This window comes from Neomonachus schauinslandi, chromosome 6 (assembly GCF_002201575.2).
Source record: "Neomonachus schauinslandi chromosome 6, ASM220157v2, whole genome shotgun sequence".
In the NCBI taxonomy this organism is placed as follows: domain Eukaryota; kingdom Metazoa; phylum Chordata; class Mammalia; order Carnivora; family Phocidae; genus Neomonachus; species Neomonachus schauinslandi.
Genome location: NC_058408.1, coordinates 52,714,852 through 52,728,650, shown reverse-complemented (window position 1 = coordinate 52,728,650; position 13,799 = coordinate 52,714,852). Strand labels below are relative to the sequence as shown.

At 39.0% G+C, this 13,799-nt stretch overlaps 1 protein-coding gene across 1 annotated transcript in view; it reads left to right on the top strand.

The window, feature by feature from the left end:
• KLHL20 (kelch like family member 20) overlaps positions 1-13,418 on the top strand; it is a 56,186-nt gene extending 42,768 nt beyond the window's left edge. The window contains exons 9-12 of the mRNA XM_021682618.1: positions 7,496-7,629; positions 8,587-8,795; positions 10,453-10,559; positions 13,048-13,418. Of these exons, the coding sequence (XP_021538293.1) occupies positions 7,496-7,629; positions 8,587-8,795; positions 10,453-10,559; positions 13,048-13,132 (535 nt within the window). The 3' untranslated portion in view covers positions 13,133-13,418. The remainder of the gene's footprint in view (positions 1-7,495; positions 7,630-8,586; positions 8,796-10,452; positions 10,560-13,047) is intronic.
• The last annotated feature ends 381 nt before the right edge of the window (positions 13,419-13,799 follow it).

Genomic DNA, 13,799 nt, shown 5'->3' with positions numbered 1-13,799 from the left:
GAAGATAGCAACACCAGCATAATTCTTTAATCTCTCCAAATTCCCACATAAAAACAGAGTAATAGATAGCAAAACTAAAAACCTATGGATAAATTATGGAACTTGGTTGGATAACAGTGTGAATGTACCTAACACTGCTGAACTCTACACTTAAAAATGGTTACAGTGGTAAATTTAATGTAAATTGGTGGTAAATTTTACCATAACTTAAAAAAAAAAAAAAAACTATGGACAACATTTAAAATATAACTAAGGAAGAGGGTATTCCCATAAACACCAAAATATCAATGGGCAAAGGCAAAGTACCAAAAGCCACAAGACCTGCAGGATATGAGTGTCTATGCAGGAGAAAATACAGAGAAGCAATCAGAAGTGTGACAGATCTAAGAACAGAAGAACCCCAAAATAGACAATATATATTTACTAGAAAGAGTGAAGGGAAAATTTATGACCAACAGCTGAAACTAAGAAGGGTTTTGCTCAATCCCAATATAGAGTAAGTGCAAGGGACCTATAATAAGATCTGAAGGACTTAGAAGATAGTTGCTGAACCTCAGTACTATTGCCATTTTGGGCCAGGTAATTCTTTGTTGTGGGGGCTGTCCTGTGCATTGGCAGATGTTTAGCAGCATCCTTGGCCTCTACCCACTAATTGCCAGTAGCACACACCTGGTTGTGACACCAGAAGTCTCTAGACATTGCCAAATACCCCAGGTGGAGAGAGGAGTGGTGCAAAGCCACTGTAGTTGAGAACCAGCTGGGCTGGAGCCATCTAGTCTCTAGGAACCCTCAAAACTGACCAGTAGTATGACCTTCCAGAACAGGGCCCACACTTCTGGGTGCAGGATCAAAATTGAGCAAGACAAGATTAATATGCAGTGAGAAGAGAAGGCCAAGATAAAAGGAGGACCAGTGAATAAAGCCAATAAATCTCAGGAGGCAAACCACTATACTTTTTTAACACTATATGAAAAAACTAGAAAGAGTTCCATGAAGTTAGAAAATTACCATGAACCACTCCTCAGGAAAACTCATTTCATATAAAAATGAACAACAGCAGAGTATTGAGGTTAGATCCAATACAAAGTTAATAGATGAGAGAATAAGCAGCAGAATAACATCTCTATAGACAATAAAAGCACAGCAGAAAGACATACCCAGAGAACAGATCAAAACTGTAATCAACTATTTCACAATGTAATAAAAGACATTAGGAAAATGATATAAGATATGAAAACACTACATAAGCCAGAATTTGAAAAACCCAGATATGAGATGACAAAACTCAGAAAAATATTAGAAATAAGAGGAAAAATCACTTCAGAATGAAGATTAAACTAGAACAAGTAAACAAAACAGATAATGCCAGAAGACAAATAGAAGGTGAAAGAGGAAATATTTTAAAGTCAAAATATAAAAAAGAAATAAAAAGGATATGTGAGATAGCAACAAATATTGAAGATAGGTAAAAATCCAATATAGATGATAGGAGTCCATGAGGAAGCAAACCAAAGCAAAGGAATGGAACAAGTGCTAATAACTATAATTCAAAATTATTTTCCTGTTCTAATAAAAAAAATTGAAATTATTTATTGAAAGAATACACTATATCCTCTGACTACTGACCTAGAACAATCAACACTGAGAGATATATTCCAATAAAATTACTGGACTTTGAAGAAACTAATTCCTTAGTCAATCAACAAAAAAGTACATGTTATTTATACAGGAAAGAAATTTAGATTACTATCATACTTTTTGAAAGCAATATTTTATGCTAGAGGAAAATGGGATAACATATAAGATATTCAAACAAAATGTAAGCTAAGGATTTTATACCTAGAGAAAATGACTTTGAAGTATGAAGGGCACAGACAAACTATTAACATGTAAGAAATTGGAATATTGTTCCCATGAGTCCTTACTGAGTAATCTACTATAGAACAAGCTTCAGACAAAATTACTAGAGACATTGATGGAGGGTGAGCATGAAACATACAGTGAATCAGAGAATTCTGAGTAAATAGGGGTTAAAAGAGAGAGTAGCATGCACTGGCTACATGTCAGTTGGTGAAATGTACAAATATTTTCAAAAGTGGGAGGAGAATGGGACAGAGATATGCAAAAAGAATTTTAATTGTTCTCAGGGATAGTGAAGTGATAGTATTGCTCATCTGAGACTGCTATATGTTTAATGTGGAATAAAGGAAATGGGTATGGATTATCCTAATTCTGTCATCTCCTGTGTTCTTGAAAACTAGGGTTCTTGATATGGAAGAATATAAACGTAAAATAGAAGAAGTTAAGTAAAAGACCTTGTAGTCCTGAATTTCAATTTGAATTAAGTTCCTCATTAAAAATAAAATTATATTCTAGCTCTGTCAACTGAAGAAGCCTAGACATAATGACCAACTAGTGGCAGTGAATAGCTCTATTCCTAGATTGTATCTTGAAGTTCCATTTCCCTAAAAGAAATGAGGGCTTCTTGGAGAAATGTCTGATTCCAGATTTAGGACAGGAAATGTATAGATAAGCCTGGGCTAGCCTGTCCTACCAGATAGCAAGCAACCTATCAAAGACTAGGAGATGTCAAAAAGACTCAAGAGAAAACTTGAAGATGTTCTCACTTGACCAAAGATGGGACAGTTAAAAGAGATAATAATTGTGACTGATTAAAATCCAATAAATATATTTAAATCTATGAGTTGCTACTGACATTTAAAAGAAAAAACCCTATTTAGTTGCCTTCAGAAGATCACAGGGAATGAATTTATAATCTTGAGTACTAGTAAATAAAGTGAAAGAAGCACACATATGCCCAACCTTTCTTGTATGAACTGTATCACATATGAAATGAGTACAAAACAGTCGATAAGAAGATGGTTGTTTGGTTTTTTTTAAGATTTATTTATTTATTTTAGAGAGAGAGGGCATGAGGGGAGGGGTGCAGAGGGAGAGAGAGAGTCCTGAATCAGACTCCCCACTGAGCACGGGGCCCAATGCAGGGCTCAGTCTCAGGACCCTGGGATCATGACCTGAGCCAAAGTCAGGAGCCAGCCTCTCAACCAGTTGAGCCACCCAGGCACCCCTAGGATTCTTTCTTTTTAAAAATGTCCCAATAAAAGAAAATAAATGATTGAATATAACCATTTTGCAACACTCAGTAAATAAATGGACTTAGGCATTAATAATTAGCAGCTGCTAACATACCACCTTCTGTAGTTTTGCCAAAGGGACCAAATGTGGCCTGATCAAACTTCTGGATCCAGCTGCCAATTTGTGGAACGTACAGAGGACAGACCAGTGTGTTGAACTACACTATGAGTGTCTAGTCAGTCAAATCCATGTTGTGGGGGAAATTGCAGGTCAGATGCCCCAGGTTCTAAAAGATGAATTGTGGGGAGACAAGAGGAAAGGGGAAATGGAGAAAAAAACCTGTAGATAAAAGGAGACTTTAAAAAAATTATAATGAACAAAAGTAAGGGATGCACACTTGGGTGGGAAAAACTATAAAGAAACTCAAGGAGGCAATTACTGTAAAAATCAAGATAATGGTTATCCTGTGGGGAAGAAGGCATTGAGTTTAGAAAGGGACACATGGGGGCGCCTGGGTGGCTCAGTTGGTTAAGCAACTGCCTTCGGCTCAGGTCATGATCCTGGAGTCCCAGGATCGAGTCCCGCATCGGGCTCCCTGCTCAGCGGGGAGTCTGCTTCTCCCTCTGACCCTCCACCCTCTCATGCTCTCTCTCTATCATTCTCTCTCTCAATAAATAAATTAAAAAAAAAAAATCTTAAAAAAAAAAAAAAAAAAGAAAGGGACACATGGGCGGGCTTCCAGTGTGGCGGGCAAAGTTATATTTCTTGGCCTGGGTGATGGGCTTTCCTTATAATAACACATTAAACTACACATTTGTTTTGTGTGGCTTTCTGAATCTATGTTTTTATTTTATAATTAAAAAATTATGCAAAGACTTCTGCTTCCAAGTAGAATGTAGTAAGTAGTGCCAGCCATCACTCCCACTGCAACAACAGGAAAAAATGAGAGTACAAATATATATATATTTTAAAACATCAGAGACATGTGGAAGTAACAAGGACTAGATGACCTAAAATTCCATTGAAGAAAGAGCCCATTTATGTGAACTGAGATCATCGGCTGTTTTCTTCCCTGGGGATATTTGCCAAGTCTGAAGGGTTGAATATTGGACTTGACTTAGGCAAAGGGATTCTCCTGGAGGAGAGTAAATCAGTAGAACTTTTAACAGTCATGCAGGTTGGCATGACAGATAGGAATCTAGAACAATTCCAAACATACTGCTGTTTTTCTCCATGAGATGCTTGCTGAGTGCTGGGGTAGCTCAGGAAACTAGGGAACTAGGGTGAGTGAAATCTCATGCAACCTGACAGTGCTTAGAAGATAAAGTCCTGCTGTGAGGAGGGGCCTGCAACAAATACAGGATAGCTCTCATCCTTGAGACATTTGAAAGTTGAGGTGGACTGAATCTAACGAAAACTCAATTCCTGATTGGACTGGGGTGATAATATTTCACCCTCCCTGCCTAATACAGGAAAGAGTGAATCCACTGCTGGTGGCCGGGAGGGGTGGGTGCAAGGGCAGTGCAGGAATGAGGGGATAATAACTTCAGTTTCTAGGATTCCATTCCTTTATAATAATGTCCAGCTAAAATAAAAAATTATGAAACATCTGAAGAAACAAAAATATGGCCAGTAGCTGAGAGAAGAAAATAGATAATAGAAGCATACTTATCCACATTTAGGGGTGCCTGGGTGGCTCATTCAGTAAAGTGTTGGACTCTTGATTTCAGCCCAGGTCATGATCTCAGGGTGGTGAGATCAAGTCCGATGTAGGGCTCCATGCTCAGAAAGGAGTTGGCTTGAGACTTTCCCCCTTTCCCTGTCCCTCTGCCCCTCCACCCACTTGCATAAGCTCACTCCCTCAAATAAATAAATCTTTTTAAAAAATAAAGTAAAAAATAAATGATCCACATTTAGAGTTAACAGAAAAAAACTTTAAAATAAGTATAATGAATACATTAGAGGAAAAGATTAAAAATGGATAAAAGGTTGGATAATTTTAATATAGAATTGGAATCTAAAAATAAGATGTGCATTTTACAACGGAAAAATATAATATCTAAAATTAAGAACATTGGAATGAGATTAACTAGACACAATAAAAGTAGAGCAGACACAACAAAAGACCGAGTTAATGAACTCAAAGACAGATTAATAGAAACTATCCAAACAGAGGAAGAACAAAGAAAACAGAATGGAAAGAACAGACTGTAAGAGACTCATGGGACACAAACAGTCCAACATACATGTAATTGGAGTCCCAGAAGGAAAGGAGAGTGAGATAAGAGCAGAAGCAGTATTTGCAGATAGAATTTTTGGCTGAGAATTTTCCAAAAGGGATGAAAGATAAACTTTATTCAGAGTGCATGAACGGGGGCACCTGGGTGGCTCAGTCAGTTAAGCATCTGCCTTCGGCTCAGGTCATAATCCCCGGGTCCTGGGTTCAAGCCCCACATTGGGCTCCCTGCTCAGCAGAGAGTCTGCTTCTCCCTCTCCTTCTGCCCCTCCCCTTCCTCTTGCTCGTGCACTGTCTCTCTCTCTCAAATAAATAAACCTTAAAAAAAAAAAAAGTGCATGAACCTCAGGAAACCATCACTGGACTAACCACAACCTTTCTCCTGGGCCTCCATTCTCCAGTATTTATATTTCTGCTGCTTTCATCTGTGTTAGTTACTACATTCACAGAATCAGTTTGGAGGTTTTTCCTTAAGAACATGCTCCATCTCCCTCACTTGCTTCTTAAGAGCGAGGCCTGTTTTTAGTATCATTTATTTTATATTTTCTGCAATATTGATAGAGTTTACTAACAGTTCTGAATAGACTAACAGAACTTCCCACCCACGCAATAAAATGCCAGCACTATTCCAAGTGATTTTTGTCATATTTCTGAACAATTGTAATTTATCAATCAGGACTCAGTAAAGAAAACAGAAGCCATACCAGTTACTTTAGTAGAGAGAATTTAATATTCAAAAATTGGCTATCAGATATTAAAGGGCTGAAAAAAACGAAAAGAGGACACTGAAATAACTGTTCCCGATCTGGGAACATGAAGGAGAGAGATTAGAGTTTTGGGAGCCTAGAAGCCTAGAGGAGAGATGCCACAGAGCTGGAACCATCAGCACTGAAGGAGTGGCTGCCCTGAACAGCTGTGACACACCTCCGGGAAGGCTTCTCTTCCCGGCTGATATTGGAAGATTGTATTTTCCAAAGGTAATAATAGTACCTGTCATTTCACATGCTCTGTATCATTTGCCTTTGACACTCTTCTTATTGAAAGGTGGGATTTACGTTTTCTCCCCTTGACTCTGGCTGCCTTACAAGAATGGCCGAAGTGGCACTATGTGTGTGACTTTAGAGGCTAGGTCATAGAAGATGCATCTTTTACTTGGATCTCTTTGGGCCCCTTGGAAGCCTTGAGCTGTCTGAGGTCATGCTGCGAGGTCTACATGGAGAGACCCTGAGGCTACTTGGAGAGATGCCCAGCCAGCCACCCGCTGCTTTAGCACTCCAGCCCCAGCCACAGTTTGATAGCAACCACATGAGACACTGAGCCAGAACTTCCATGTGAGGCCCTCCCCAAATTCCTGACCCATGGAAACAGGAAAGTTAGTAAAATTATCTTAAGTCACTGAGTTTTGGGGTGATTTATACAGCTGTAGATAATTGGAACACTGGTACTCTTACCTCAGGAGCTCCAAGGAGGTGCCTCACGGAGCCATGACTAAGACCTCCAAGAAGCACAACAAGGCTAGTTTTGTGCCAGGAAAAGGCTAGAAGCTGAAATTAGCAGGTTTAGTCAGAGTGAAAGGGCCATTGCTGAGACAACACTAACAGGATTGGCAAGAAAACAAAAAGGAGTCTGTCCCTTCTCCTCCCCTAGACTTCCAGCAGCTAGTCCTTCCTCTTGGCAGAATCTGACAGCCAGCTTGGCAAAGGAGAAATGTTTTCAGAGTTCCAGCCCCAGCATCACAAGTCAGAGTATAGAAAACAACTATGGGGTGCCTGGGTGGCTCAGTCGTTAAGCGTCTGCCTTCGGCTCAGGTCATGATCCCGGGGTCCTGGGATCAAGCCCCACATCGGGCTCCCTGCTCCACGGGAAGCCTGCTTCTCCCTCTCCCACTCCCCCTGCTTGTGTTCCCTCTCTCGCTGTGTCTCTCTCTGTCAAATAAATAAATAAAATCTGTAAAAAAAAAAAAAAAAAACAGCTTAATAACTGACACGGGCACAAATTCTTTTTTTCCTAGTAACTAAGTAAAATACGTTCGATTCTCACTGTGCATTTTGACCAGAGCAAGTGTATGTATCCAACATGTCTTTAGCATGATTTCATACCTTATGAAAAGGGCCTCACGTCATAAAAACAGGCATGCAGTCTTTGGTTTCTCCCTTACTGCAGGTATGATCCAAAGGAAAACAAATGGACTCGAGTGGCTTCTATGAGCACCAGAAGACTAGGCGTGGCCGTGGCTGTGTTAGGAGGGTTCTTATACGCTGTGGGTGGCTCTGATGGGACATCTCCACTCAACACAGGTTAGTCCCTTCCGAGGTCAGTCCGGTTCCCCCAAAGCAGCACATTCCTCAAGAGAGTCCCCCTACAGAAAAGTATAAAAAGTCATGTTATCCTATAATTTTAAGTTATAAATTGTAAATTTAAAATAATTTATATATTTATGTAAATGATATAATTATTTATAATCTAAATAATTGAAAATTATTTTTCCCTTAGAGTACAACTCCCAACTCTTCCTCAGCTCCTTCTGCAGCCATATTCTTCTAGCATATTCCCAAAATACTTCTTTCTCCCTCCTCTTTATAAGCTTCTAGGAATTTATAATGAATAAAAGAACTATTTTCCTAATATGATTATTTCTCTGCCTCACCCCCAACCATCTCTCCTTAAAAAACCAAAACCAAAACCAAAAAAAGGACAAAACAAAACCTATATTGTAATCTAAGAATAAATAAAAAGCTATAGCTATAAGCTGGTTTATGTATTAGTCCTTTCTGTTGAGAGATAATGGGTATTTTTGCCTAAGGATATCGTCAGTGTGGCACTCGCATCAGATTCGTAGTCGCATATCTTGTCTTCTGCTTAGAATGCAGTAGGAATACAGGCAAAGGGAATACAAGAGTACAGAAGTTGTCTGATTATGACAATCAGTTACTAGTATGGAATGGTGCCTCCAGATCCTTTAGTCAATCCCCTCATTTAAAGATGAGGTGAGGCCACGAGTCATACAGTTAGAACTAGAACTAAGGTCCCTTGACTCCAACACGTGCCTTTTCCACCATACCGTACACAGACGAAACCAGTAGTCCCCAAGGAGATTGTAGTGGTTTTGTCTAAAGGTATACAAGTCCTTCTCAGAGCAAAAATCAGATTGTGTATTGAAAATACGTGTTATCACAAAGTTTTAGCGGCTATGAGGAAAACTAGAGGTGAAAGGAAATGGTTAAATGGTCACTTACTGGTTTTTTCCCCTGCAGTGGAGCGCTACAACCCTCAGGAAAACAGATGGCACACGATAGCTCCTATGGGGACCCGGAGGAAACACCTCGGCTGTGCAGTGTATCAGGACATGATCTATGCTGTAGGAGGGAGAGATGACACTACAGAGCTTAGCAGCGCGGAGAGATACAACCCCAGAACTAACCAGTGGTCTCCGGTGGTGGCTATGACGTCCCGCCGTAGTGGAGTAAGTGCCCAGCTACTGAAAACTTTGGGAAAAAGCACCAAGACAGGGCTGTGCAGGAGAGCTCTGATCTGTCATAGTAAGGAGGTGCACTATTTCAGCAAAACAACCCCTGCTACTTTTGTACTGGAAAAAAAAATTAATTTCTCGCAATTGCTGTTATCTCAAGTAGTTAAATATCTTATAGTCAGTCATAGTCTTAATAATAGAATTATTTTTTGTGATTTATCTTTCGATTGTTTTCCTGAAAGACATTACCTTATCTTATCCACTACCTTATGTAACTTCACCCATATTCATCCCTCTCGATTAGAGCTAAATATTCTTAGCGAATGTTCCTAGGTAATATTCTAAGTAGTTGGCACACCAATACAAATGTTTAGGCAGAAACTCATCTGGCCCCACCACCAGTCTCCACAAACTGGTTGGAGTCTGTCCCATCTGTAGTCTAGACCTGGTCAGGCTGACCTATGTCATGTTCTAGACCATGAATGACATGTGACTACAAGAGACTTCCGGGGTGGAGTTTAGCATTCATCCATCCCAGGGTGTTTGGTTCAGAGTGAAATGTAACCCATAAACCACTGATTGTGTCAGGAGTGCATTGAGGTAGGACAGCAGGTGGGAGAACACAGCAATAGCAAAGACTCCATTATCTGAGGAGAAAAGGGAGTAAATTCTAGTTTGCACAAATCAGGGAATATCATTGATAGGCATCAGCAAGTCAAGACCTTCCCACATCTGTGGCTCTTTATTACTGTTGATTAACAACTTCTAGGTCGCATTCCTACTGTTTTCACTGCTACATTTTGATTATTTAGCAAATATTTATTAAGTGCTTACTCTGTGCTAGGAAAGCAAAAGTGAGTACAACTCCAGGAGGAGCTCCCAAGTTAGTGAAGGAAATGGAAGTGTTTACAGCTAACCATAAAAAAAAAAATCTTACAGCCACAGCATGTGCATTTTAAGAGAACATGGGAGAATATGCTTAATGTGTTTGGGGACAGTGAAGAGACTCACCAGAGAAAGTCCCATGTAAGCTAGGCCTTGAAAGAAAAATAAGATTTTCTAGAAGAGGGAAAGAAAACACCAGCCAGGGAACAACATGTGCAAAGTACAGAGGCGTGAAAAACATGGTCTTTTCTGGAACTAGCAGTTAAATCAGTATTCTTGCAGCATCGGATACATAAGGAGGTGAGGCTAAAACATGGGCTAGTATGGATTTCTGGAGGGCCCGAATGACATAGTAAGGACTTTAAACTTACCCTTAGACGGTAGGGAGGCTTAGAAAGTTTTTAGAGGAGAGTGACAGCATGGTTAGATCTGTATTTTAGTGGTCATTTAGATAGTGGGTTAGAATAGGCAAATACCAAAAGAAGTGAGAGCAGTTTGGAAGTTCTTACCCACTCCCAGTGATGATTTTCCAAAAATTTAAGAAATTTATGTTTTTGACTATAAAATATTCTAATTGAATATATAATGTTATTGTTCCCACAGTGTAACAGATTTTTGTCATTACTTTTTTCTCTGTGTTCAAGTAAACCAGAATGTAAGGTCATAAAGAATTATCTTTTATTAAAAAGATTTATCTAGATACTAGTCAAAATTTTCCCAGTGATTCTCTGGCTTCTTCAGTAGCCACTGTGTTTTGGTCCTGTAGGTTGGCCTGGCAGTAGTGAACGGACAGCTCATGGCTGTAGGAGGCTTCGATGGCACAACGTACTTGAAGACCATTGAAGTTTTTGATCCTGATGCCAATACATGGAGGTAACCTTTAAGCTACATTGCAGATCACCTCACTGCTGACTTGAAAATCATGGGCATAAGGTCGCCTGTGACCATCAAAATGGGGATGGTCAGTACATTGAGAAGTGCTCTTGCAGTACTCGTAAGAGAGCTCCAAGTTACCCATATTTGATGGCTTCTTGTGACTTCCCTGCTCTAAAGTGGCTGACATCTGACAACATCTTCTCTTTGGTAACTGTTCAGTTTTATAATAGAGATGGCAAACACGGAAAAAAAAAAAATCTCCTCTCTAGCCCCATCATGTTCAGCTGAGGTAAGTGAGGCACTGAGAAATAAAATGAAGCAAGTTAGTGATAGAATTAGATCTCTTGCTTCTAATCTGTCACAGTTTTTTGGTGTTCCTATGCACAGCTTTATGCCCAGGAAAAAACAAACTTCAGTTACTTTTTTAAAAAATAATAGTTTATTTCATTTAAAAACTTTTTTCCTTAAGCTTTTAAAATCTATTTAAACATATTATTATTCTATTTTAAAGTCTAAGGGCGCCTGGGTGGCTCAGTTGGTTAAGCGTCCTACTCTTGGTCTCAGCTCAGGTCTTGATCTTAGGGTGGTGAGTTCAAGCCCCGCATTGGGCTCCATGCTGGGCATGGAGCCTACTTAAAAAAGAAACAAACAAACAAAACTATTAAATTTTAACAATCACTTTTAGGAAGGAATCTACCACTTATGTAAGAGGTTTAACTATGTTAAATTATATTTATAGGTTAATTTTACTTTGTTTTTAAATCTTTGTCTTAACAATCTTAAATATTTTCTAAGGACTTAAGTAGTTCTTATAAATTCACATAAATCATGTGACTCGTGCATTTATTTTAAATATTAAAAAACTAGGACGCCTGGGTGGGCTCTGTTAGTTAAACGTCTGCCTTCAGCTCAGGTCATGATCTCAGCGTCCTGGGATCTAGCCCCGCATTGGGCTCCCTGCTCAGCGGGAAGCCTGCTTCTCCCTCTCCCACGCCCCCTGCTTGTGTTCCCTCTCTCGCTGTGTCTCTGTCAAATAAATAAATAAAATCTTTAAAAATAAATAAATAGAGGCACCTGGGTGGCTTGGCTCAGGTCATGATCTCGGGGTCCTGGGATTGAGCGCCTCATTGGGCTCTGCACTCAGCTGGGAGTCTGCTTCTCCCTTGGCCCTTCCTCCCCCGACCATGCTCGCTCTCTTAAATAATTAATAAAATCTTTTAAAAAAATTCAGTCTTCATGTCTGGGAAAGCCACACTTTTACAGATGTTTAAATGACATTCTTTGGATTCTGCCTTTCTCTCATGGCTCTGTATGACTTGGTCACAATACTAGGGTCAGACTAAAAGTCAGACATTGTACATTTTTGGCTTCCACTACATCACATTTTCACAGCCTTGTTCATTAAGTAAAGATGTACTGAGTATTCTAGACATCAGGGATACAACAGGGAAAACAAAATTCCCTGCTCTCCTGGAGCTGACATTCTAGTAAGAAGACTAACAGTACCATGTCAGGGGGTAGAAGCACTATGGTGAAGAGCCAAGGGGGGTGGGGGTGTCCAGGGAGGAGCTTCTTTTGAAAATGTGGCCTAGGAAGGCCTCACTGCAAAGGTAACATTTTAGCAAAACCTAATAGAGGTAAGGGAGAGATAGATAATGGGAGGTTTTCCTGAAGAGGAGCCTCCCACTTGTGACATATTTTCTTGCATATTCAGCTTTCTATGTTTAGTGGGAATTTGGGGAAATCTCCAGATTTACTTCTGCTACTTAATCACTATAATCCTACATAAGGACCTATTTCTCAGTAACTGTCACTAAATAGAATTAGTAATATGTGACCGAGTAATATTTATGAAATTCTTAAGGATCATCTATTGAGAGGTTATGATCTAAATTTTTGTAGTTACATATCCCAAACTTAAAACCAGTTTTACTTTACAGCTGACAGAGGATCTAATATTCTTTTCCATGTAAATCTTTAACTTTGAAGATGATCTTGTTCACAGGTCAAAAACTAGATGCTTACTTTATTTCCTCATATCCAGGTTTGTTCCATAAAGGAGGAGGCTTGTAAGAATACATATAAGACAAAAAGATAAAAATAAGTTATTGATGTTTAGGCAGAGGGAAATGTGAGTAGGAAAATAAGATAGCCATGGTCAAAACTAGACAAAAATGTAGAATATGATTCTGTGTAATTGTTAGAAGTCAGTTTAGGTGTAAAGTTATAAAGTCGTGATACAAAATGTGGATACAACACTCTCTTATTCTTAAAGCAGTATCCTAGAAATGAGACCTTTTCACCCAGTGTCTGAAATAATTCTGCTACTTGCCAGTGCTCAATTCCAGGTCCTAATCTTTGGAAGAGAAGTAGGAATCTAAAAATATTAGTTATGATAGAAAACATGTGTTTTATTAACATCTAAGTTGTAGAACAAACAGTGATTTTTCCGCTTTGAAATCTGATTTTGTTTCTTTCTTTGCAGGTTATATGGCGGGATGAATTACCGTCGGCTAGGGGGTGGTGTAGGAGTTATTAAAATGACACATTGTGAATCCCATATATGGTGAACATCTAGAGACAGTCGTGTACATGCTCCTCTGTATTCTGGAGAGCTTTGACTTTGGAGCTTTGTATAGCTCAAGAAAACATTAGAACAAATTTTATTCGTTGCCGGTGCCTCAACATATGGAAATACAAATACAATGAAAGTACTTCAACTGCAAGATGCCACCTTTGCACAAAAATTTTCAATTCTGTGCAGAATATTTATTTTTGGTTTTAATTTATCATGGGTTTTTTGTTGGGTTTTTTGTCGTCGTTTCATTTTGCTTTGGATTTAGCCTTCCTCCCACTAAAAAAGGAAAAAAAATAAAGGTAAAAATTCTAAGCAGTGGAAGTTTATTTTTAAGATATTAAGTTTGAAAATACTAATAAAGGGAGAAGGGCTATATACATGATCTAGTTATTTCTAGGCACTGCATCCACATGACTCCACTATTTACAAGGACTACCAGTGACAAAGATAGGTATGCAAAGTGTATTATTTAGCCATCATGCTTGCACTAAGCACCAGAAGACTTGAAAATCTAAAAAACAAAAAAAGGAAACACTCATTTTAAATAGTACAATTCAAAAGGAATATTAAGTAGATAAAACCAGGACTCAGACACTAAAGTTTTCATCAGTGCAAGTTTGCAAATTGGTTCCTGCCATATGAACTTGTTTTCCACTATA